This window comes from Amphiura filiformis, chromosome 10, assembly GCF_039555335.1.
Source record: "Amphiura filiformis chromosome 10, Afil_fr2py, whole genome shotgun sequence".
Classification (NCBI taxonomy): Eukaryota; Metazoa; Echinodermata; class Ophiuroidea; order Amphilepidida; family Amphiuridae; genus Amphiura; species Amphiura filiformis.
Window position 1 is genome coordinate 34,834,370 of NC_092637.1, and position 25,581 is coordinate 34,859,950.

Below are 25,581 nucleotides of genomic sequence, written 5' to 3' on the forward strand. Positions count from 1 at the left end.
TGCACCTCTGGATTAATTCGCTATGAGCCAGATATAGGCTATAATCCAGTGGTGCACTACTTTCACACTCCATGAATTACAAACAAACATGGTGAAGTTGGTACCTACTTTGCTTTACCTCATTGTTTAGACCAGGTCTAAAGTTAGACCTGTTTGTTGTTTACCGGAGGTTGGCATGAACCCTGAGATTATGAAACCTTTTGGTCTCCTACCCTGCTAAATTGTTCTCTATAGTCTATAGGCCTAAAGGTATACACAACAATTTAAATTGAAAAAACTTGACCGAATGGTGATGTCAGATTTTTTATAAAATTGCTCTATTTTGGAGAAAATAATATAGGCCTACAACCCTTGATTTTGACCAATTTTTCTTTTACCCTACATGTATTGCATGTGGTGTAAATTATGTCCATTTACTGGTCGTAAAAGTCCTTCTTTATTATAGACATCCCTGTGCCCTGCAACCGTGAGTAGGCCTACATGCAGAAGATCGTGCCCGTTTTTAAGGATTGATAAATAACGAGGTAAATGTAAAAGTTATTTCTTATCTTATTTTTTTATTTATTTATTACAGGAGAAATTGTTGAGTGCCACATATTCTTCAAGTAACACAGCTCCAGAAGGTGGTTTGGACGGCATTATGCAGATTGCAGTATGCAAGGTATGCCTAGGGTCAGGGTTTGCAAGTTTTTGCCGCAGGTGGAACACACCATTAGAGAGGCCACATCGGTCTTTCTGCTCTATTAAGGTTTTCGTGCATCGTTTTTAGACAAAGGTGCCAGCCGGGTTAAAATTAACCATAAGAGTCTCATCTTTCTGATTAACCCGGCTGGCATTTCTGAAAAGTGACTTGAGCTGAGATTTTGAAAGTAAATTCAGTATGAACTTCATATTGGCTGTTGAAAATACATGTCATATGTGACACGATCAAGGGGAATGAGTCGGATGTCGCTAGCATTGATTTTGAGATATTGGCAAAGAAAGTGTTAAAATTCTTTTGTTTTTAGCAATTGATAAAGTTACATAACTTTGCAACAAAAACTTGGGGTTTTCAGTTTCTGAAAGCTCTAAATGTCCTCTTTAGAAACATATGTAAAACTCATTTTCGACCAGGGTCGACATGTGACTCATTCCCCTTGATCATGTCACATATGTGTATTTAATATTTGTTAACAAAAAATCGTCTTTATATCTTATATTTTGGGTGAAATGCATTATTTTGATGATTTTTTTTTTAATTTTGACCAAAAAAAGTTAATTTTACATGGTAAAAAATATAATTTAAAAAAAATTAAAAATATTTGAAATAAAAAGTATACCAATGCATTAATATGAATGTGTACATCAAAAAAGTCAATCATAACAACTTCTTGAAACCAAAGGTTAATATAAAATCGTTTTTGGCAATTTTGCCATCAAAATCAACTGAAAAATGGTGGGAACTATATAAATGATATTAGTTGCAATAAAAACTTGTGTATTGCAAGTAAACAATAAAAAATTTGAAAAAATTCCCATTTTTTGGCCAAAAACAAACATTTTATGCTGACCTTTGATTTTCAAGAGGTCATAGGTCAAAAACCTTTGTTTTTAGGAAGTTGCCATGATTCACCTTTTTGATGTACATATTCATATCAATACACTGGTATACTTTTTATTTCAAATATTTTAAAATGAAATAATGCATTTTCCCTCAAATATTTTGTCAAAATATAAAGATTCAAGTTTTTGTAAACATATATTAAATATACATGTGACCTGTAGTCACCACAGCAAATATGAAGTTTATAATTTATTTACTTTCAAAGTTTAGCTGTTTTAATAATTTTAATTTTGATTTTAATGTTAAAACATTTTTTGTAAAAAAGTAGAAAAATCACATAACTGCATTTTCAGCCCCAATATCTCGGCCCACGTCACTTTTCAGAAATGCCAACCGGGGAAAGTGAAAAGATCAGAGTGTGTAGAATAATAAAATATATCCAAAAATCCAAATAATATATATTTTATGTTGAAATGGTCTATGGTGTTCTGAAGGTCACAGGTCAAAAACTATGTGTCACAGAAATATGTCACTATGAACTTTTTCATTTCAAACATCCAGCTCAATACATATATACATTTCCTGTCAAATAAAGTAAAGGTTTTTGGCTACAAAAAACTGAACCCAACCTATATGGTAAGACCGGGGTGCATAATAAACTTGATGTCATAGGCCAATGTTTTGTAGGGACTAATTTCGCTCCGAACATAAATACAAATTTGACGATTTTTTTTTTATCAATTGAATGAATCTGCAAGAAATTGTTTGCACACAGAGCTTTTAGCTACGTACATTTTGCACATTAATCATAATGAATATAGGCTATATATATAATCCTCACCATGTTTTTTTCTTCAATTTGTAGGAGAAGATTGGTTGGCGGGAAGGTGCCCGTCATTTTCTCGTCTATTCAAGTGACAGCTCATTCCACGTAGCTGGTGATGCTTCCGTAAGTTATTTCTTCATTTATTTTTTTTCCTTTCTCGTTCATGTTTAATACAACATGGTCCTAAAATATATGTTAACCTCTGGATTCGCGATAATTACACTTGCAATATTTGAAATTTGGGCCAAAATCAGGCTTTTGTATGATTTGTTTGTAATATTGAGGATTTTTCAACCATTTTTGGTGAAAATTACTCAAAGTTGGTAAAAAAAAACGGGTCCTAGATATTTACATCGAGTTCTTAAAAATAAATAAAAAAATACTTTGTTACGTTGTCCGAAAAAAATTGGGCACCCCCCAACAAAAAACGGGGTTTGTGCATTGTTGCCCAAATTATACCTCACAGATGGATTCACGAAGTCTCTGTCATTCTAAATATGTATACTTTTATATATTTTGTACCAACAATGTAGCAGTTATGAGGACCAAATGTGTTCCTTAATTCCAGGGTTAAGACCAACCTTATGCGGCCCATACAAAGACCCTTGATACAAGAGTGGATACACAATCTACCACTGTACACGCACAATGGTATATTTTGTATCCACTCCTGCATCTAGGGTCCGCAATATTGATCAATAACATTGATCGTGTATATGGGCCGCATTAAATCAAATTAACTTACTCATCACTCATCAGTCCTTCCCTTTTCTGCCCACAGTTGGGTCAAATCTTCTCACCAAATGATGGCGAATGTCACCTGGATCCGACTTCTAATGAGTACTCTAAAGCAAATGAACAGGTAAGAAGGCATAAAATAAATTTCATCAGTGGCATGCGCAGCACACTGAAAGTGGGGGAGGGGGAGCAGGTTGTTCAGTTCCCCGAATGGAGTCTGATTAGGGGGGCAGGTTGTTCAGTTCCCCGAATGGAGTCTGATTAGGGGAAAAATTTTGACGTTTTCCCCCGAATCCCGAATGACCAACAAAAGTGTGTGGGCATGGGGAATGGCCCCTGCCCCCCTCTTTGTGCATGCCACTGAATTCCATTGTCAAATATTGGTTTTTCTGCAAGCATACCCTCTTCTGTTATTGCAAAATAATTTGCCAAATGTCGCTGTCATGTTGCATGTGTCAAAGAACAATTCTTGTCATGTTTGATATAACATGTAGAACTGATACTGGTTGCGATGGTTAATCTAGATGTAGGTTAATTAGGGTACTGTGACAATATATATGATATTTGAATTTTAATATTTAAGCTAATAATGCATGTATAAGAGATTTATTTTGAACAAAACAACGCTTTATTACTACGTATCGAGTGAAACCGTCATTATTAAGTTTTGTTTTTCTTCAAAAAAATATATACATATTAAAATGTCTACCAACAAACCTGATGAATGTTTCATAAGACATGTTACCTAGGTTACCTTAATAATTAGGCCTGTATTGTTAATCAAAAATCACTTGAAATGTACGTATTTTGATATAATTAAGGCCAACAATATACCGTAAACGTTCGCCTAATGGCGCTTTTGGATTCTTAGAAATGTAAGAGCGCCATCCTTGTAAAATCTCAACAGCATTAAGGATACGTGTATGTTAAATTGAGCAACCTGGACATAATGCCTCAGAAAAAAATATCGTGACATGACCCAATACTTTAGGTCACTAGGTTAGTTGCTAGAGCAGCAAATGTTTTGGGGTTTCTTCAGGTATTCTTTCTCAAATTGCCATTGGACCTAATTTGTAAATCGATTCATACGTTATACCTAACTCATTTTGGTAAATCTTTTTATAACATTGTAATTTCTTCATATTTTTTTAATATTCTTCAGTTCAAAATTATACCCTTCTATTGCCTGACCCGTTAGCTCAGTCGGTAGAGGGTGCGCCTTGAATGGTGAATGGTACTTGTTCGAATCTTGATTTCTGCCCCCACTTTTATGTGAAGAAGGGTCAAGAAATGTTTTTGGATTTTGTCGCCATTTTACGAACAAATATAGTGAATTTGTTTTAATTTGATTTTTAATTTTCTTATTTTTTTTAGATAAATAGGCACTGCGAACAAACGGCAACAAAAACCGCTGACAAAATTTGCTCCACCTGCTACCTATCAATGCGTGATAATTATATTCCACTACATTTAACAGTTAAATGACCTTTGAAAAATAGAACGCCTCAATGTTTCAAAGTAGATCAGACCATTGATCATATAACCACGAAGTAGTTACGTAACTCCGTGATGGTATCGAACCAAGCACTGTTTGTATGGCGATCATTACGATCACGCTATTTTGGTATGCCCTTTTTGTGTACTGATTGTTTCGATCGTGGTCCATTACTTAAGCGCATGATCACGTTGACATAGTAACAGTACGTAACTTCGATACCGGGCTTCGATACTGAATAGTTGTTGAGTGCACATAATATGGAAAGCCATTGGGGTATTGTGTGCCTTCCAAAGCGCCTTATAGCATGTTCTCATTGTGTTGTGGAATCCTAGCCAGTATTCAATGATAGCTATAGAGGCCTTGCGTTTATCGATTGGCTCCAAACAAAGGATTTGAACCGGTTTCTTCCCCGTAATCATGGCGCAGTGCAGTCCATTCAATCAAATGTTGTCATCAACCTATTTGGTCGTAGTTCCTTTTTGTTATGTGTGTGAGACGAACTGTCGCGGTAGATGCATTCATGCTTTTGTTGAATGCATTTGAGTAGTCCGCAAATTTTATTTATATCATTTGAAGACTGAGCCTATTATGATACATCCTCCGTGGAACAGTTTCAAACAAATATAGCTAGGGATTATTGGGGCAGAGGTTATCTTTTGAATCCTCTTAGAGGGCTATCTTTTTTTTTCGGAAGGGGGGTCCCAAATTTACAAAAAGTCTGCGTCAATAAAATTGCGCACCCCCTATTTCGGCAACAAAATTTTATGATCCCAAACCCCAAAGTTGTATTGAAATCAGTCTTTTTGAATAAAATAACACACTTTCTGTGGTCATCGTGTGACATTTTATGACCCCCTCCTATTATTCTTTCCAAGACTTTATGACCCCCGTATATTTGGGACCCCTTTCGAATAAAATGATATACCTCTTATGACCACTGATGCATAGGCAAGGACACTCGCGCGAATTGAAAGACTTGTCGCACGCGACAGTTCGTCTCACACACATAACAAATGCCTATACAATCAAATAGGTTCATTACAACATTTGATTGAATGGATTGAGTTACTCTAAAATGAAACGATAAAAACAAAGAATCATGAAAAAAGACACATACAAGATAAAATAATAAAATAAAATAAGCAATGTTAAAGATAAAATCAAGAAAATCAGAAAAAAAACATTGACAAACATCATAATCTGTCAGAAATTACTGCATGAGATTCGAACCATCAATCTTCTCCAGAAGTTCTCTTTATCCTCGCACTACAGTCTAATGCTCTGCTCACTGGGCCACAACGTATCAGGTGAATGATTACCGCATTATCATGAACAAGTTTGTTCGATCTTGTTCATAATTGTATGTGTCGATAGGTTTCACTCACGTACCCTTAATGATCAGTGATAATAGTCGGCTTTTACAGGGATGGCGCTCTCTCATTTCCATGAACTCCATAGCGCCATTAGGCGAACGTTTACGGTATGAAAATGAAAATCAACACTTAAATTTCATTGTTTAAACGTTGGTCCAATCACCCCCACACACCCCACCCAACGCGTACCCACACAAAATGTTGTTTTGTTCCCATACCAAAGTGTTGTAAATTATGTTTTTCGATTTCTATAATTTCTCAATGATTGCTTACCGAGGGAGGGAGCTTCCATCCAGTTTACTCTTTGGTGTTGCCAACCACAATACCTGACACATGGGGTCGCTGTTGGGCTATTCTGAGCTATTGACACCAGACGGTGTTCGTCGCCTGTAAATTGTTTTGTTTGTGTTTTGCCCATTCAGATGATGTGATTATTTTTTTCCCTTTTCACTTTAATTCACAGGATTTTCCTTCAATCGGGCATTTAAATGAGAAAATTGCTTTGGCTAATATCTACCCTATATTTGCTGTGTTGGATACTGTAGTACCAGTTTATACAGTAAGTTTATTTCTCAGGTACTTTTAAGTAGTCGATTCACTCGTGTATCCATGATTCAATTCCAAGGAGGTTCCGCAAAGACACAATGTTTAACAGAAAATGTGGAGTTTTATAAAGAGTTTATAAAGGATATAAAACCTTTCAATAATATTTTACAACATTTCTGATAAAGCATCTAAGATAACGTTATTTAATTATTGGCAAAATATTTTGAAAACACATTTTATATTTTGCCATGTCATTGTAGTGTTCGTTTCATACAAAACGTTTTAAAAACGTTTTCATGACCTATTATAACCTGCCATTTAAATGATATTAATACGTTTTGGCAAAACCCACAACACGTTTAGGCCAATAACGTTTAACGTTTGTTGAGAAGGTCACAAAGTGCATCAAATATCCCAGCAAACACAAAAATGTTCTCAAAACGTTTATTCAGAAAGCTTTAATAACTTAATATCAGGTTATATAAAGATCATACGGTTTTTTTTAAACGTTATTGTAAAATATTTTAGGCAAACTTTTTTGCAAAATATTTTGTCAACAAATAATTAACATTCTCTTGGAATGTTTTGCATCACGTTTTCAAAAATGTTTTATGAAAGTTATTAAAATGTTTTTATACCCTTGATAAAACCCGACATTGAAATATTTTCTGTACAACGTGTGTTTGCTGGGATGTTCACGTTCACCATAACAGACGTTAATGTAATGCATAAAATCATTCTTAGCATTCAAACTTTCACGATAACCTTTTCCGTTGTTCATTTGTTTTATGTTTTAACAGAAATTGTCGAAGCTGATCAAGGGTTCTACAGTTGGTGTGTTAGCTGCTGATTCCAATAATATTGTTGGGATTATCAAAAATCAGTATAAGGTAAGTAATAAGCTTTTTTTAAATACTAATATATCTTTTTTGTTAAAGTAGTGAGGCAAGTAGATTTAAAGAAGAAATCCCACCAGAGCAGTTCTTCTGGGGTAAACCAACCTGCCTGGTTATCAAATTAATCAGTGACAAGGTTATCTCTGACTTTGGCAGGTGCTAATTATGTTTTAATGTTATTGCATCAATTAGCACCTGTCAAATTCAGAGATAACCTTGTCACTGATTAATTTGATAACCAGGCAGGGTTGGTTCACACCAGAAGAACTGCTCTGGCAGGGTTTCCTCTTACATAAAGGTTACATTATTACAAGTTTGTTTCCTTTTAGGCTACCGCACGCGCATTTCGAATCATTTTCGGCAGCCTCAATTTGACCGCATTTCAGTTTTTTTAATTACATTTTTATGTATAAAATACATATTATTAGCAGATAGGCAAAGTCTACTTGTTTTCTGTCGACAAGGGACAGTCTTCAGTGAGCTGCTCTTTTCAGGGAAGGAGTGACCTACATGTATCATTCTTGGGTACTTCTTCCTGACAAAGACAGCACTACTCTTGACGAAAGCTGGACAGTTCTGAACTTTTTCGACGGCGAACCCGCTTAAAACACTTGCTAATTACTAAATGCCTGAAATTCATAATATTTTTCTAATATAGTTTATTTGCAAGCAGGGCACAGTCCTGGAAGTGCTACTGGAGCACAAACAAGCAGACCTCGCCTTTCTGCTAATGTATATGTAGGCATTGAAATACAAGACACCATAAAATGTATATTCTATACAATTGTTAAATGAAATCATCACAGCTGTTTGGAGAATGGAAGGTTGAAAATAAGGTTTACTAACCTTGTGCTCCTGGAGCACTAACCCTAACATTTCGTCACGACACAGTGCTGCTGGAGCACTGAAGTTACAGTGATCCTGGAGCATTATACAATGAACTCAATAAATGACCTCACCGCTTCCAACTTATCATGCTTATGATTTGTCAATTCCATGCAGGCAATTACATCAAGGATAGAGTTAGTAGACACAGCCCCGGATGGTATTACAGTATACTACACAGCACATTGTGGTCCAGGGGATACACAGCCTGGGGTTAGTTTATGCACCGGCCTATCACTTGGTGATATTGTCAGCTTTGATTTGGAGATTACAGCCACAGCTTGTTTTGATGACGTCAGTACACAAAGGTTAGTTAAAACTGACTTCATTCAAGCAGTGGCATAACTAGACTTTCACAATTGAAAGGGCTGCCAGGGGAAACCAGGGGTGGTGTGGGGGCCATATGGGGGTTGAAATACCGCTGACAATCCCTTGAATCATGTACAAACGATCTCGGGCAATGACAATGCAAACTCATATGTGGAGCAAGCGGAGGGCAAGGGCTCCCAACCTGCCTACCCCCTCCTCGCCTATCCCCTCCCCGCCTATACCCTCCCCACTGGTTACGCCACTTGCGGAAGGGAAGTCGTATATGGAACTATGTACCGATCCCGTTTCTATACATCTGCATAACTTCACCGTGTCGTTTGTGAAAAATCTACATCTGCATAACTTGTTTGCAAATAATCTAATTTCGTCTCCAACTTTTGGTCAGGTGAGAGTTGATTTAGCAAACCAAATCGTTTCGGACGATCTAACCCCCTCCCCACCCCATCCCGCAAAGAACATACCGGGCCAGTGGCTTTAACCTGCTTCATGCTTAAGGAAATATGCTAGTGGCAGGACAAAGCAGATATCATGTACTGATGGCTGTCAGAGCAGATCTATCAATCCTTGCCAGGCTTATTGCGCAGCATACAAGTCTCATTGCGCAAGACCCATCTGCAAATTAGAGACATACACAGTTATAGGGTGGAGGTCTGCCTCCAACAAAAACTTTGGCATGGTAATAGTGTTTGATCAATATTTCATCACAAATATGGATATGCCATTAATATCCTAGCAATCCATTATAGATCAACTTTTTTACTTGTATCAAAATTTATTGCAATTCTCTAGTTTCACAGTCAAGCCTGTTGGTTTCGAAGAGACGTTGACGATTACGGTGGAAGTGCTCTGCTCTTGTGACTGTGAGAATGAGCAGGTAAGTCAGTAGCGTAGCCAGCGGGAGGGGGGGGGGGGGCAGTGCCCCCCTGACAAAAATGAAAGAAAAAAGTGCCCCTCTGACAAAAAAATAAAAGAGAAAATCAGGAGGGCAAAGGAAAAGAAAAGGGGCAAGGCAAAGGAAAAGAAAAGGGGCAAGGAGCCCTTTTCTACCGAAATTCAGCCTGAAAATTCAACAATTTTTGCGCGCACATTGTAAAGATAAAGCCCTTTCAATCCTGATAATGGGCGAAAACAGTGTAAAATACCAAATTTTTGCGTCCTAATAAAGCCGTTTGTCTATATGTATTGTATGATGCAACTAATTTTTTCGTCTGTGCCCCGACAATTTTTTTTTGCCCCCCACCAAAAAAGCTGGCTATGCCCCTGAGGTAGTCAATTGTATATGGTGACTTAATAACATACATACATATAAGTATATCAAACATACATTTGCAGAAAGGAAATGACACAATGAATCCAAAAAGCATAATTGATTCCTGCAAAATGAGCAGTTATTGAGAAAATCACAAAATTTGATTTTGCTTTATTGCCTCGAGGAAGGCATATATGCGGACTATATACGCCGCGCCCCTGAAACCTTTACTTCGGCATTACAATAACATGGAGAAACATTGCCTAAATGTACACAACTCAACGATCTTCTTTTTTTCTGTAACAATACCAGGTTTCTGGCAGCGACATATGCGAAGGAAACGGTGCATTAGTATGTGGTGAATGCGAATGCAACCCCGGTTGGTTCGGTCAGGATTGTCAATGCAGCGGCGACACCGGGTCAGATGACGTATCACAATGTACCGGGTAAGAAATAATTCCTTTCTTCGACTTTTACTTCAAATGGAAATTTTCTGACCTAAAAAAATAAAAGGTAGAGGGTGAGGTACAAGCCTATATACGTAGCGAATAAACTGAAAGAATAATACATCCCTATAATAAACGTAAATATTTTTGTTAGAGCGACCTCTACCGTCTAAGTTGTTGTTGTTGTTGTTGTTGTTGTTGTTGTTGTTGTTGTTGTTGTTGTTGTTGTTGTTTGTTGTTCTTTATACGAGTATTGGAATTTTGGAAAAGTAATCGCCATCCAATATTAAATTTAGTCCCTCGCTCTTTTTAATGAATATTATATAATTCACTTGATAACTAGTATCTCTATTTATCGTCTTGGTCTACTAAAGCTCGTCTTGTGGACACAATTACAAGAGAAGCATTCCACAGATCCTCATCACACTTTAAAGACACTCTCTGCAAATCCATTCTTTTGTTTTACTTTCCAGACCAGATTCTGTAACGGTGTGCTCTGGTAGAGGGGAGTGTTTGTGTGGACAATGCCAATGCTTCCCCAGACAGGTATGTTCATATTTTTAATAGCAATAGTTGTGGACGTGTGGATATGTGCTTTCAGCATAATGTAGATCTCACAGCTCTGATGATGCTATGCACTCAACCGTTTAGTATAAACACAGACTGCGTAGAGGCTAAACTCGCTGTGCTTGGAAAATGTGTACTCGGTGTATCGAGGTGGAAACTGCGTAGATGCATTTTTAAAATAATCGTTTTGTAGCCAAACCTTTTCATATGTAAGAAATGTCATCAGTTTTCTTGTAGTTACATGCCCTGACATATTTTTCTTTTGTTGAATCATAGGATGTAGAAGAGATAGTGTCTGGCCCCTTCTGCCAGTGTGACAATTTCTCATGCGATAGATTCGAAGGGGAGCTATGTGGAGGTAAGTAAGGTTTTATTGATAAGAGAGTTATGATAGGTGAAGATAGGCCAACTTAGTTTGGTGATGCTGATGTTTGATTTATTTAAGCCATACACATCAGGCAATGCACGGCAAACTGTTACGTTACTTATGTATTTAACAAAATGTTAAAAATACATTTTTTGGATTTGACCAAAACGAGGGAAGTGTGTCTATGAATGGTGAAACGTGGATGAGTAAGAAAGTTACCAGTATAAACGTTATATAAGAATGCTGATTATGTTATTTTAATTATTAAATTGTTGATAGACAATCCAAAGTTTTAAACTCACTTTTCTTAGCTTTCGATGGTGTATGCCATCTTGATCACAGGTGCTTTTCGGGATCACTGCATCTCGGGGGACGGGTATTCTCGTTCATACGATGTGTTATGTGCTTGATCATGCCATCTTGATCACAGGTGCTTTCCAGGATCACTGCATCTCAGGAACTGGTAGTCTCGTTCCTACGATGTCATGTGTGCTTGATTAGTGAGTCGTATACGTGTTCAAGAGAATACATTACAATGTCTCTGTTCATAGTTTTGTCGCCTTCTCTGCGAATACATATTCGCGGATTGATTAGAAGCTTTGTGTATTGATTAGAGTTTGATTTTCGCTCCCTCCCAGTCGACAACATGGTTTTCATGAGATATGCAGTCTGTAATAGCGGACTTATCATTGATTCAATCTTTCCTCTTTGCTCTGGTGTAAAACAGCTTACCGATGTTTTTAATTGTTATATCAGCAAAGGTAAGTTTACACAGAACAACGCAGAAGTGTATTTTTATAAGGAGAACATCAACCCAAGTAAGGAAAACCAGAGACGATATAAATTGCACACCTTCTCTGGGACACAGTTCTTCTCAAATGTATACAATTATTTTACAAAGATAACGTTTTCATTTAACTTTTTTTCTCGATTTGGCAGGATCACAACGCGGGAAGTGTGTATGTGATGAAAAAACGTGGACGAGTAAATGTCAATGTAAAAAAGGCTATACAGGGAACGCATGTCAGTGTCCAGATACTAATGACTCGTGTATGGCTTCTACAGGGGTGAGATTGATTGATTGATTGTTTATTTGTTTGTTTGTTCGTTCGTTCATTTTGCTCTTGTTAAAACATTTTCAGGCTTTTGGTAATGGTTTGGCATTATTTGTGTCTAATGCACTCCCCCCTGCGGGGCTCATGCATTAGACGCATCAATATATCAGAAGAAGAAGAATCTCAGTACGCGTGCATTATTTTGTACAATATCACTCCCAACAAGTGATACGCATTTATTAACCTATAAGTAAAGTATATTCTTTGAGTCGTTTCTTATAAATCATGTAGTTTCCCTTGTAAGTAAAGTGATTGAAATCCACAGTATATCATGTAACAACGCAAATATAACATATATACAGATCATGAAATAGGTATGCTATAGTAAACTGCTTAACATTTTATGAAAATATTAAAATTAAAAGAATATTATTGATTATTTTGATATCCAAAGTGTCTATTTTTTTTTTCTGTGGCTCCCTAACAAACTCCCATTTCATTTTAAACCCATACCTTTGTATACAGTTAATCTGTAATGGATTTGGGGATTGTGTATGCGGGGTATGCCAGTGTGACCCGGAGGAGTCATTCCGTGGACCATCATGTGAGGAGTGTGGGGTAAGTATTTAGATTTTGTTCTCATATTGACGAAAACTGGATAACTATTATTTGTAAAATACTGACTGTAATTGGCGACATAATTTTTTGTTGTTGTGCTTTAGTGTTATTTTAGTGTTTATCAAGTAACACTCCTATACCTTTCACTGTACAAACAAGTGTTTATCAAGTGTTTATGAAGTGTTTATTTGCTGTTTTTGCAGTGCATCTTCTTTACTTAAAAGCCCAACATTGCACTTCCAATATGTACTTAATTTCTAAGTTTAATTTCTTCTAATATCTTCCACTGCTTGATTTTCTCATTTTACATTTACAGATATGTGTCGGTGATTGCGGGCTATATCGAGAATGTGTTTTATGCAAAGTCTTCGATGAAGGCAGATTATCACCCGAAGAGTGTGATAAGTGTGGCATGATTATAACAGTAGAAAAAACACTTGTATTATGTAAGTAGTAGCAGCAGTGTGTTAGGAGGAAGAAGAAGAGGAGGAGGAGGAGGAGAAGAAGGAAAAGGAGGAAGAGGAAAAAGGGGAAAAAAGAGGAGGAGTTACACAGCAAAAGCGATACGTTTAATGTCAGGTTATATAAAGGATTTAAAACCTTTTAACATTCGAACAGTTTTTTTTTTGAAGTCAAAATTAATTTTTCGGTAACAAACATTCATTAGAATTAATTGAAACAGATTGTATAACGAATACTTGTTGCATCGAATATTATAAATGCAACAAGACACATATCGGGTATTTTACATCTCATCTCATGAGTTGCAAAAGCATTTTTCAATACATGTTTTCTTAATCTAGTGCCTCTTCTTTCTACAGATAACAACACATTGGTGTGTGAGACATTATTACCAAACAACTGTACAGTGAAATATTTTTATGAAACTCTATCCAATGGCACAGTCCATGTTCATGTACAAAAAGAGACAGGTCAGTATTACACTATATTATTCCATAGGCGTAAATCGGGGGAATGGGGTGATAAATTCCCCAATATTTTGGCAGGGGGATGGTCCATACAATCACCCCCCCATGTTCACGTCTGTATGTGGGTTTGTGACCAAATTAATCTAATATTTGGCCATTTTACCCTCAAAAGTGCAATTTTTTATTGCCAAAATTTACTCGTTTTCTTTTATTTTCAGGCCATATTTGGCGTATTTACCCTGCTTTTATGTTGTTTTCGGTTGTCTGAGGCCTCTCACACCATAAATAATTGACCAATCATGGGCACTATAAGACATTAATTTGTACTTGTGATTTCCTTTTCTACAGAGTGTCAGAGGAGAGGAGGCGCTGGTGTGAGTGCTGTAAATGTAGCAATTGGAATTATCATCGCCATTTTATTAATCGGTTTATTAATAGTCCTGTTACTCAGATTGTATATATGGTATTTAGACAAGAAGGAATGGGCAGAGTTTGAGAAGGAAAGATCAAAAGCAAAGTGGGATACGGTAAGTTATCAAATTGTTTCTTGTCATTGTTGTTTTTGTCGTTGTTGTCATTGTCGTTATTTTTGTTGTTGTTGTCCACATTATTTTTGTCATTTTTGTTTTCACTATTTCTGTTGGTATTGGTTTTCTGAGTCTTTCTCTTCTCTTCTCTTCTCTTCTCTTCTCTTCTCTTCTCTTCTCTTCTCTTCTCTTCTCTTCTCTTCTCTTCTTTGGGGTGTGTGTTAAAACTGCGTATTTTGTTTTGTTCACCCATGTCAGTTGGGGTTATGGGTGGTTAATCGCTAAATTCAAGAGCTGAATTTGAGAATAGATTAATTAATATGAAAAGAAGATCCTGATCTTTTTGTTTAATTTTGTGTGCTAGTAAACATTTTCTACAAATAAATTCTATTTTCATTACAAATTTCTATGAGTATTACAATTAAGTACCGCACTGACGAGATGAACATCATAAACTTTATATAAACGTGAAATAATATTACCTGTTGAAAATAATACAAATAGATTCAAACAAATTCTTATTTTAATTTTTAAAAAAATCTAGAAAAACACACTGCGTTTCCTTTTCACGTTTTTATTTCATTTCATTAAAGTTACTCTAATTTTCTAGTTTCATCCATTCTTATTTTGTTTCTGTTTTCTTACAGTCAACCAATCCCATTTACAAGCCGTCCACAACAAAACACACAAACCCAATGTATGGAAAAACAGTACTAATGCATGTAGAAAAACCAGAAAAGGGTGAATGATTTGTTGTATATTGTGTAGTTTTAAGATTCTAGAACTGTAATAACAGCATGCCCTTTGCACCAAACTGTGGGTAAGGCGATACGCAGCTGAGAAATGTGCTAATTTTTGTCATTATTTGGTAGCACAGTTTGCGAAAACTTTCAAAAAGTTTTAATTTGGTATCATTTCAGCTGGGTCAGTTTTATGACTCTGGGTGACAATGGTAATATCTTCTGTAATGCAACTGATCAGGTTTATAGTTATGCCGTAAAGATTCCCCTAATGGCGCACTTGGCCTCTTTGCCTTGGGGTAAATTTCATGTGCAGATAGAGAGCTCCCTCCTCTGAAATCCCAACAAGAATTAAGGTTTCGTTTCCTTATTTGCTGTTGGGAATTTTCGATAGGGCTCTTTTAGGTTGTGCCTAAAATTCCACTTTATGGAGCCCATAGCGCCATTAGGCGAATCTTTACGGTATGTGAATTAGTCAATATGCCGCAGTGATCACGACAATACCGATATGAAAAAAGCATTTGATTTGAATACGATTTAAGAAACAAACTGATGAATCACCGGGTGTAAAATTGAAGGGATTACCAAAAAGGGAGTGTCGGTTTCAAATATAATAGACGATTCTGTAACTTTCATTCGAAACACTCAGCTGTGGATGAATATTGGTAAAGCCATATGCAGGGGGAGTACGGATTTCAAAATATTTAACCTTTGCCAATTCATTTTGAAAACCATACTCCCTCTGTGGAAGACTTTTCATAAATCGTCCACATGGGTATGACCGATATATGGCAGATGTGTTATATATAGTTCTGAAGGCGTTAAGGAATGCTTACTTAATCCTCCAAGCAAAACGTTGACGGCAAGACATACTTACAGCTGGGAGGTCACTTTTTATAAGTCTTCTATATATGTAAAACCTTGCCGTAAAAGAAGGTGCAAATGGCATTCTGAAATTATACACCCTTAAAAATCGTGTTAACCTTTAAATATGTTTGTCCAGGAATCGGACATCTTCCACCAAATGGTTCTAGAAGGAACCAGTTACCTACAAGAAGGTTCTAGAAACTGGAACCAAATTGTCCAGCATCTGATGGTATGGGAATTAATTTTTGTTTGATTGCAGTAAATTACCTGTTTTGGTGTATAAACACCTTAAGAAGCTCTTGGTCTCCAAAAGCAATTCCGTAACCAGCTATACATAATTGTTATAATACCCTTGGTATATAACGGATTTGGAAAGTTTGATTAAAACTTTTAGGGCCTCCTCACGTTCCGTCAAGTTGACCAGTAATAAAGATGGGATCAATTGCTATGGTTCATTATTTGCCAGACAGAACTTCAACTTGCCCAGATGTTAACAACTGGACACGTTGGTTGGTAACGCACCCAACCGATTACCCAAAGTAAGAGCCGAATCGAGGATCTTTCTCGTGTTTTAGGGCTTATATTGCGTGCTTGGTTTGGCGGTCTGGACGAACTACTCAAATACCAATGGGCGATCACCAATTCGATACATGGATTATGTTCTACGGGAATATTGTTTCTTCAAGAATCGTTTTGTGGAAGAGTTCCTTATACGAGACGAAATGGTTCAAAGTTAATCCATTATTTTTAAGAGTACCCGCTTAATATTGTATAACAATGCTGTATATGTTAGTCTTTTAAAAAATATTGTGTTTTTTTATAATATTGTTAAAATTGCACTTGTTATATTTTTGCAAAAGTTTTGAATATTTATTACAAATGAAAATAAATTGAATATTAATAATTATGTAATATATTATATGCCGATTGTGATCAAGTCGGTTTTATGAAATATTTTACCAAGATGCTTGGGCTGGGGTTTATAACTATTTAAGACAGATGACCAAAAAAAAGAAAAGAATAATAGATGTGATATTCAGGTAATATTCTGGCACCAAGATATACAACCCAAAGAGTAGCGACTCAGAAATGCCCGTGCGTAACGCTATGGTAAATCCGCTGTCTTAGTTTGTCACGAATGGAGATCAGAATAATGTACCGATGGCATGTACCACCTGAATGTCGAACGATGCGTATTCGAGTGGCACTTAGCCTTAATGTACGATTTCCGTCAAATTTTGATTTTGTTATTCTTTATTCAAAATGTTGAAATAATATTAGTAATAACTGACGAGAAGGGTTGCTGTCCATTTTAGGTTGAAATAACAAGGTAAAGTGAAAGAAACGCCACTGGTTATTTTGGCCATTTAACACGCAGTTCTATGGGAAGACATATCATAATTTTTAAATTATGATAATATGTCGAACTTTGCTCTGCTGACCTACAAAGAAAACAAATGTTGGCCGATTCCATTTAGGTGCAAGTTGGGACATGTGTAAACATTAGAAATATGCAAAAAAATCAGGTTTGAAAAAAATTAACCAATTGACATATTATTATAAGATCGTACATTATGACTTTAACTCGAAATATTTGCGGGAGTAGCACTTAGCTCACGTTATCGGGACAAACAAGTACGCACTTAAAATCGAAGTTTACCGGGCGACTGGTTATGAAACCAAGAGGTACTATTTTGCCCTTCGTGAGCGACGCGAAAACATGGCGGAGTCAGTACTTTTTGAGTCTAATCTCTTTTGACATAATAAATTGACCTTTTCGATAAATCCCATAAGTCTTTGCGAGTAGACCCGAGATGTCGTCATTTGACGTCACGCCGACTTGCAATGCGCAGTAACGTTGTTCGCTAAACGATGTTGCGCATTACTGGCATCAACGTTACGCGAGATGACATCAAAATAATGACGGCATCTTAGCTCTAATCACAAAGGTTGAAATTTACCGAAAAAGTCAATTCAGATTCGCCATGTTAGCCATTGTAATTATTTAGGGACCAGTCAATACAACAGGGAATGGGAAATTCCACATAATATTTGGAACGAACCATTAATATGTGCTGCCCTCTCTGTCTACATTTAAAAATTCAGGATCCCCTTTTATTGTGTAAAAAAAGCGCGTGTTCCTCCCTCTTTATTCCCCCATTCCCTGCTGACGAAAATATTGACCGGTCACTTTATACAAGAATGAGTCGCGGACGTTTGTATCAATTGTACGCGACTATGGACATGCATATACTGAGCAAAATTAATCGACAAAGTAACTGATGGTCTTTCATATTTATTTTAGAATTCTTTGTATAGAAGGGGAAACGTGTTAGCAAGGTAGCAAGGCGCTAGAGATTGGATTTCTTAGTTCTTTTCATCTTAGGGTACTGTTAGCAACAGTTAAGTTCAGGCAGTGTAACAGAGTCGTACAGCTCGGGGACAAGGGGGAAAGTTACCCCTGGCTCGAAATATTGTGACAAAATTTGAGATTTCCTTCTTCCTATTGTCTTTTTTTTAAATTATATTTTTGTTTGTTTGTTTGTTTGGGTTTTTTCCAGCCCAAAGATATAATTTTGACTCATTTAAGGGATCTGAAATGAGCGTTTTTGTGAGAGCACATGAGACATAGGCCTGCGAATTGCATTCTGAATACGAAGAATGTCTTTCTGATATCAAATAATTTTCATTTTTGAAATTCACGATATAATACAAATTTTATGACAAGTTATTAAAATTTGATATTTTTCACATTTTTGATATATAACAGTCCTCGAAGTAATTATTTTTTGTAATCTAATGACATATTCTTAAAGTGTATGTAGCTGGGAGGAAAAAGCCGACGATCACTTGAAAATGTTGACCTTTGATATTGAAGATATGGATTTTTTTCCCAAAAGACCTAATTTTTTGGGTGTTTTGGGAAAAATACATATCTTCAATACGAAAGGTCAAAATTTTCAATTGATCGTCGGCTTTTCATCCCACCTACATACACTTTAAGTATAAATCATCAGATTTATAAAGTTTACTTCGAAGACTGTTAAATATCAAAAATATCAATTTTTAATCATTTGCCATAAAATGTGTATTACATTGCGAATTTCAAAAAATCAAAATTATTTGATATCAGAAGGACTTTCTTCGTATTCAGAATGCAATTCGATATGTCTGATGTGCTCTAATGTCCCACAATAAATACTGTTCATACCCCACCCCTTAAGTCAATGTGCAGTACACTCTAAAAACAAGTGTTACTATATAGTAACACTATTTGACCAAACTTTTTAACAATAATATTTACTGAAAATGTGTTAACATGTTAAAGTGTTAATTAATAATTGACGGAAAATATCTAACGGAAGTGTTAAAATTATAGCATGTGAACACATAAGTATGCAAGTGTAACACGAGTTTAAAAATTAATGTTAAAGTGCTAAACACATCAAAAGAAATAAGTCCCCCTCTGAAAATTTCGTCATAACATCGTAAAGTAAAACTATGTACTAATAAAACTTACTTAGAAATAATTATATGATTGTTATGAAGTGTTTTGTGAAAATGAAAGATGTCCATGACTTCATGGCTGAATTAACCGAAATTGAAGACAAAAACTGCCCTTTCCAAAAGTCACTAAGTAAGCCTATGCTTTTTAACTGCAAGGCGTATTGGGACAAGGAATGGAATTGGCTATCTTACAACTCACTGTGCTGAACTCGGCACCAAGGGGATTTGCATGGCTGAATGATCAAGAATCGATACACGTTACAGTAAATGTTCACTTGGTGAGGATTTTAAACTGCACTCAAACACATGGGGTTTTCCATTAGTAACAAGCTATGAATCAACTTTTGTGACAAGCATAGGCCTACTTTGTGACTTCTGAAAAGGGCAGTTTTTGCCTTCAATTTAGGCTCATTCAGCACTGAAGTCATGGAAATCTCTCATTTTCACACAGCTCTTAGTAAACAGTCATATAATTATTTCAAAGTTAGTTTTATTGGTACAAAACGAAACCTTACAATGTTATGACGACATATTCAGAGGGGGACTTATTTCTTTTGATGTGTTTATATAAAAGTATTGAATGTTAACATTTTAATGGAATTATTTGTTAATAAAGGTGTTATAACACTTATAAGTGTTCGGAAAGTTTTGCTCAAATAGTATTAATTATAAATTATTAACACTTGTTTTTAGAGTAAAACAGCAGTGCTAAATGAAATATATATTTGTCACCAAACATTACTCCAATAAACTTGATACATGCATTTTAAATTTGTTAATTCTAAAACTGACTTTGTTATTCTAGGTGTTTATATTAATTATGTAAATGCCTAAAAGCAGATATCATAAAAAAATCATGAAATGACATGATTTCACGATTTTTTATGATATCCAGTTTTCCTATTCGCTGTCGAAGTGATGATGTAACAGGATTAATTACCATAGCAATAGGTGGATACAATTTTGAATAGATCGCCCGGCACTACAACGTTCACGCGGTACCTACTCCTCTTTTCGCCAAACGACAAGTGTTTCTGGAATGCTGCTAAAATAAGAAAACTTTTAATGCTAATTTATTGCACATTCTAGGGAAGCGTGGTTACCTTTTTTAAATAGCCGAGTGAAAGGGTTTTCAATGAAATATTTTTTGTGTCAAAATTGAAGCATCCTATGTATAAGAGAATATATGAATATTTACTGCACATCATAATTATATAACGATTCGTGATATCCAATTGTGGCACATTTGATGTCGTTTAAGAAGCAGAGAATTTTATTTCAATTTTATATACGCCAAAATATTTTTTTAATTGAGCAAGAATAAGGATAGAAAAAACGTTGAAAATTCTATGTTAAAATTACGTTAGAACCCGCCAAAGATTACTGTTTCGTTTTTAAGGTAATCTAATCTTTTACTTCCTGAAAAATTTTTGGGGTCTAATGTGGAATTATTATATAAGTGATAAGAACATCGAACGTGTATACAAGAAAAATGGTAGGTTCCACTATTATAGTATTATACTGATACACATGTATATACGATGTACGAGCCCACGTGTCCGGCGATTCAAAATCGATATAATGTATTGTCCATGTAGAGGCACGTTTATTGTCGGATTTCTGTATGTAGAACACGTATATAGTTATTAGCTATTAATACACATTAATGTTTTTAGGCAAATACAATTCCAAAATATGGTACGTTTTCTGCCTTTGCTTGTCACGTGGTAGGCCTCTGTTGACGTTGCGATTATATGTTCAAATAAGTTTGAAATGGATACTAACAAGACAAGTGGCCGAGCGGTCTAAGGCGCTAGGCTCATAGAGTATCCCAAGCGGTGCGTCGTGAGTTCGAACCCCGCCTCTGCCAAACTTAATTTTACTTTTTTTAAATTTCATATTGGGGAAATGTGACTGGGAGAATTTATTTGTGAAGCAGGTTGAACTCATCACCTGTGGATGTCTGCAATCGTAGATTGAATACAGTACCTGTCTTTTCAAAGATACTAATCTAACAGGTGCGAGTTTCAGCATGACATGGTTCAATACAGGGGTACCGCGTGAACGTACCAGTGCAGCGCGGTATTTCAAAAATTGTTTTCACCTATTGCTATGGTAGTTAATCCGATTATTACATAACTTCGCCAGCGTATAGATGTCAAAGAAACGCTAATCACTCGCACTTTGAAACGAGCGGTATTGTATTCAATCTATGATTGCAGACATACACAGGTGATGAGTGCAACCTGCTTGTGTGCAGGGCGATCTATTCAAAAATTGTATTCATCTATATTGCTATGGTAGTTAATCCCATTATTATATACTTTCGACAGCGAATACTTGTATACGTCATACTATGTACCCTAGCATAATATTTTGGTATAATAAACCCGGTTCAAATAAAAACAAATACCTTATTTTGCCAATGAACTCATTCCTATACTAAATGATCGTTGCAAGTGAAAACGGGGGAAAAGACGACTAAAAAATACACAAAATAACATTATTGACTTTAAGCTTACCAGTTGTTTTTTACAAAGTAGGCCTACTTTGGGTCCTTTTATCGTTTCTGTTTCGGAATCCGTATTTTCGTAAGTCATGATGTTCTGAAGTGTTAGTCTGCCAGGTGTGACCAATCTTTTATTCTAGCCTTTTGTTAGGTACTAATAATTTGAAGCAAGTGAATTTCTGTTTTCTTTTTGGTAAGTTATGTTAATTTCTGACATGAAAACCTGAGATGAGAGGGTTGGTGCTAATCTAGACAAAATAAGAGTCTAAATTTTACGGTCCTTAATTCGCGGTACGTTGTACGGCTTTAATTGACTTGCGTTTGGTGTGAGTGGCTCGTAAAAATAGTCTAGCATTGAAATATATACTAACCATATTGCCAAGTTATAAGCAAAAGTCTTTCATATTGGCGATGAAACGAGCGTCCAATATCTCCCAATGAGGCGGATACAAGTGGCGATTTGGTAATCATGTTTTATATTGAAATGCAATACAAAGGAATTGCATTGGAACAAAGATAATTTATCCTATTCATTCGTAACAATGGCAATCTAATCTGATAATGGGTTGGGCCTATATGCAAGACTCGGGTTTATTTTAAATGTTTATTTTTGCAGAGCTTATTTTCAGTCATGGATCATACTGATAAATTTCGCAAAGACTGAGGGGGATACTTGAGACTGACATGACAAGTGAGAGTGGGAAGGGGCGAGGAAGAAAGAGAGGAGAGGGAGAGACGGAAAGACTAAAAAGAGAAGAACTCGAGAGGAGAGAGACGGGACCCGGGGAGTGAGCGGGGAGACTGATCATTCGGAGGGGGGAAGGAGGAAGCCTAGGAGATAGAAATTCATACGAGGGAAGGGCGACACTGCGGCCCTGCACAGGCCCGTAGCCAGGATTTATTGGGGTGCGACCTTTTGTGATAAAATGGCTTATTTTCAACGTTTTTACAGAAAAAAATTGGACTTTTTCACTCGGATTGGCATTTTGTCATATTAATGTGAATCAATTTAACAACATCAAAAACGAGAGGGCGCTAGGCCATTAAAAACACCGGTGTTCCATAATCTTGTCTCCCCAGCATATATTGACACAGGCATCTACCTCTATTGAAATAAGCTGATTGGTACTTCAAAGTTAACAATGAATTCAAGTTACAGATCAACTCACTTAATCCCTTGCGAAATAATATTTTGTGATAACTACTGTGAAGGGTTTCTGTCCATTTAAAAAGAAAACACTGGCTATTTTGGCCGTTCAACATGAAGTTCTATGGGGGACTTATAAAGTCATAATAATATTATGACCTTATGTCAAAATTGCTCTGTTATGACCTACAAACAACAAATTTGGCTGATTCCCTTTAGGTGTATTAAAGTTGGGACATGGTATAAATATGCCAAAAAAATCAGGTTTGAAAAAAGAATTAACACTTTCATACGTTGTGGCTTTAAAAGGAACTAGGCTATAATACTGACGATCGTTGATCACTCTCATGAATTGTTTTGGGGTTCTCTAAAGAGGCTGTAGAGTTTGTAATTGTTCTGTGAGGGTCAGTTTGCCAGAAGAACATTTCGATCCTTCATGTAGGCCTAATTATTCCGTATAAGCTAATCCTAACCCTAAGCCGAATCCTAACCCTAATTTCGTGTAAAATTACATGAAGATATAACCCCCTTTTGGAACTCATTTTACGTACCATTATAGTTACATAACTTGAACCTGTACTACGTGGACTACATACACTAGTAGAAAATGTATAATGAGAATCCTTTCAAAGCAATGAGAATTGGACAAAAGTATGAGAATTTAAAATGTTCTCATCCAAATGAATGAGAAATGTCAATTAATGTGTCAACCACCTGTCACATTGTTTTAAATGAGGAATTTAAGTTTCAACCGTCATCCTTGCGTGCTATATACACTACGCAAAAAAAGTTTCTTTATGGTTAGGAAATTTACCCACTATTAAAATCTAGCGACAAATTTTGCACGTTTGTATAATAATCACATGCGGGTGATTATCCTGCGCATTTTGACAGCTCAATCACTACTCTACGACACTCCTGAGAAAAGATATGAATGTTTAAGTAACACGAGGTCGAAAAATGAAAATTGCAAAAAGGCCTATTCAAGTTTTCAGCATAAAAGAACACAAAAAACAACAAACATGCAGATAACATTTTTTGTTTAATTGCTGAGCACATTTCAGGCATCATACTGCCGCTTCCAACTTCACTTGAGATTAATCTCTTTCTTTACCAGTCTTTCAATACTTTGTGTGTCCACCGTTGGCTTCCCTTACAGTAGCCACGCGGCATCTCATGTTCCTAATGAGGCGTCGAATGTTACCTTGCTCAACCCCGTTCCACTCGTTGATATAAACGATGCGACGCAATCCCACCAGAGTTGTATCTGCCTTTATCTTCTTGATCTTGTTGACTCGTCTCTTGTGCTGATCCCAAAGGTTCCCCAAGGGGTTAAGATCAGGGCTTCTGGAGGGCCACTTATCGTGTCTCAATTCCTTCTGCTTCCAGGAATGCAGCTGTAATCATGACCTGTCTTGAATCCCTTTTCCAAATCCATCTCTCAAAACGTAAATGTCTTAGTACCCACTCACCTTTGTCTTTGATCATTCATCTGCACAATAAGCAAAGGATTATCCAACATGCATCAATTAAAATTGAAAAAGCGGAAATAATGAAACCGTCTTAGATCAGTGAATCAGCTCTAAAACCATTGAATAGGCTTCTTTGCAATTTTCATTTTTCGACCCCGTGTTACTTAAACATTCATATCTTTTCTCAGGAGTGTCGCAGGGTAGTGATTGAGGTGTCAAAATGCGCAGGACAATCTCCCGCATGCGATTATTTAGCAAACGTACAGAATTGGTCGCTAGATTTTAATAGTGGGTAAATTTTCTAACCATAAAGAAACTTTTTTTGCGTAGTTTATAACTACAATCAAGTATAATTTGCTGGGATGATTCCATAGTTTGATGACTCTCCCCGCTCCCCTTATTCAATGTTGTATAACAAACGCCGCATTGTTTTAATGTGCTCTATGTTTGCCCCAACATTGATTGGTGGGGGCGGGGGGAGGAGGGGATTCAAAAATTAAATAGGTTGGAAATTATACAAATAAAATAATAAAATATGCATATGCAGTTTATTAGGCCTAAGATAGCCAGCAGTACATAGAGTATCATGATGCCTACACTAGAAGTAGTTTTGGATGAGAAAACGGACATTTTGGTGAGAAACGGCCAAAATGGTTAGAATTTAATTTTTTCATTCTTTTGGATGAGAAAATAATAATGTTTTGAGCTCAGCAGGGATTAGCAATTCTCACCAGTTTTAATAAGACAATAATGATTGACACACACACCAGGAAGTTTCTCATCCAAAAGAATGAGAAAATTTAAATTCTAACCATTTTGGCCGTTTCTCATCAAAATGTCCGTTTTCTCATCCAAAACTTCCTCTAGTGTATACAGACGAAATGTAAATTGTCAATATGAAGAAAAAAGAAGGATAGAAAGAAAGAAAGAAAGAAAGAAAGAAAGA

At 36.2% G+C, this 25,581-nt stretch overlaps 1 protein-coding gene across 1 annotated transcript in view; it reads left to right on the forward strand.

The window, feature by feature from the left end:
* The window catches only part of LOC140162785 (integrin beta-5-like), a 58,511-nt gene extending 37,306 nt beyond the window's left edge, over nucleotides 1-21,205 (forward strand). The window contains exons 9-24 of the mRNA XM_072186084.1: nucleotides 575-661; nucleotides 2,409-2,492; nucleotides 3,151-3,231; nucleotides 6,442-6,537; nucleotides 7,325-7,414; nucleotides 8,423-8,613; nucleotides 9,425-9,509; nucleotides 10,197-10,330; nucleotides 10,804-10,876; nucleotides 11,174-11,255; nucleotides 12,204-12,331; nucleotides 12,845-12,937; nucleotides 13,254-13,383; nucleotides 13,759-13,869; nucleotides 14,215-14,393; nucleotides 15,041-21,205. Of these exons, the coding sequence (XP_072042185.1) occupies nucleotides 575-661; nucleotides 2,409-2,492; nucleotides 3,151-3,231; nucleotides 6,442-6,537; nucleotides 7,325-7,414; nucleotides 8,423-8,613; nucleotides 9,425-9,509; nucleotides 10,197-10,330; nucleotides 10,804-10,876; nucleotides 11,174-11,255; nucleotides 12,204-12,331; nucleotides 12,845-12,937; nucleotides 13,254-13,383; nucleotides 13,759-13,869; nucleotides 14,215-14,393; nucleotides 15,041-15,142 (1,746 nt within the window). The 3' untranslated portion in view covers nucleotides 15,143-21,205. The remainder of the gene's footprint in view (nucleotides 1-574; nucleotides 662-2,408; nucleotides 2,493-3,150; nucleotides 3,232-6,441; nucleotides 6,538-7,324; nucleotides 7,415-8,422; nucleotides 8,614-9,424; nucleotides 9,510-10,196; nucleotides 10,331-10,803; nucleotides 10,877-11,173; nucleotides 11,256-12,203; nucleotides 12,332-12,844; nucleotides 12,938-13,253; nucleotides 13,384-13,758; nucleotides 13,870-14,214; nucleotides 14,394-15,040) is intronic.
* Nucleotides 21,206-25,581: the final 4,376 nt, after the last annotated feature.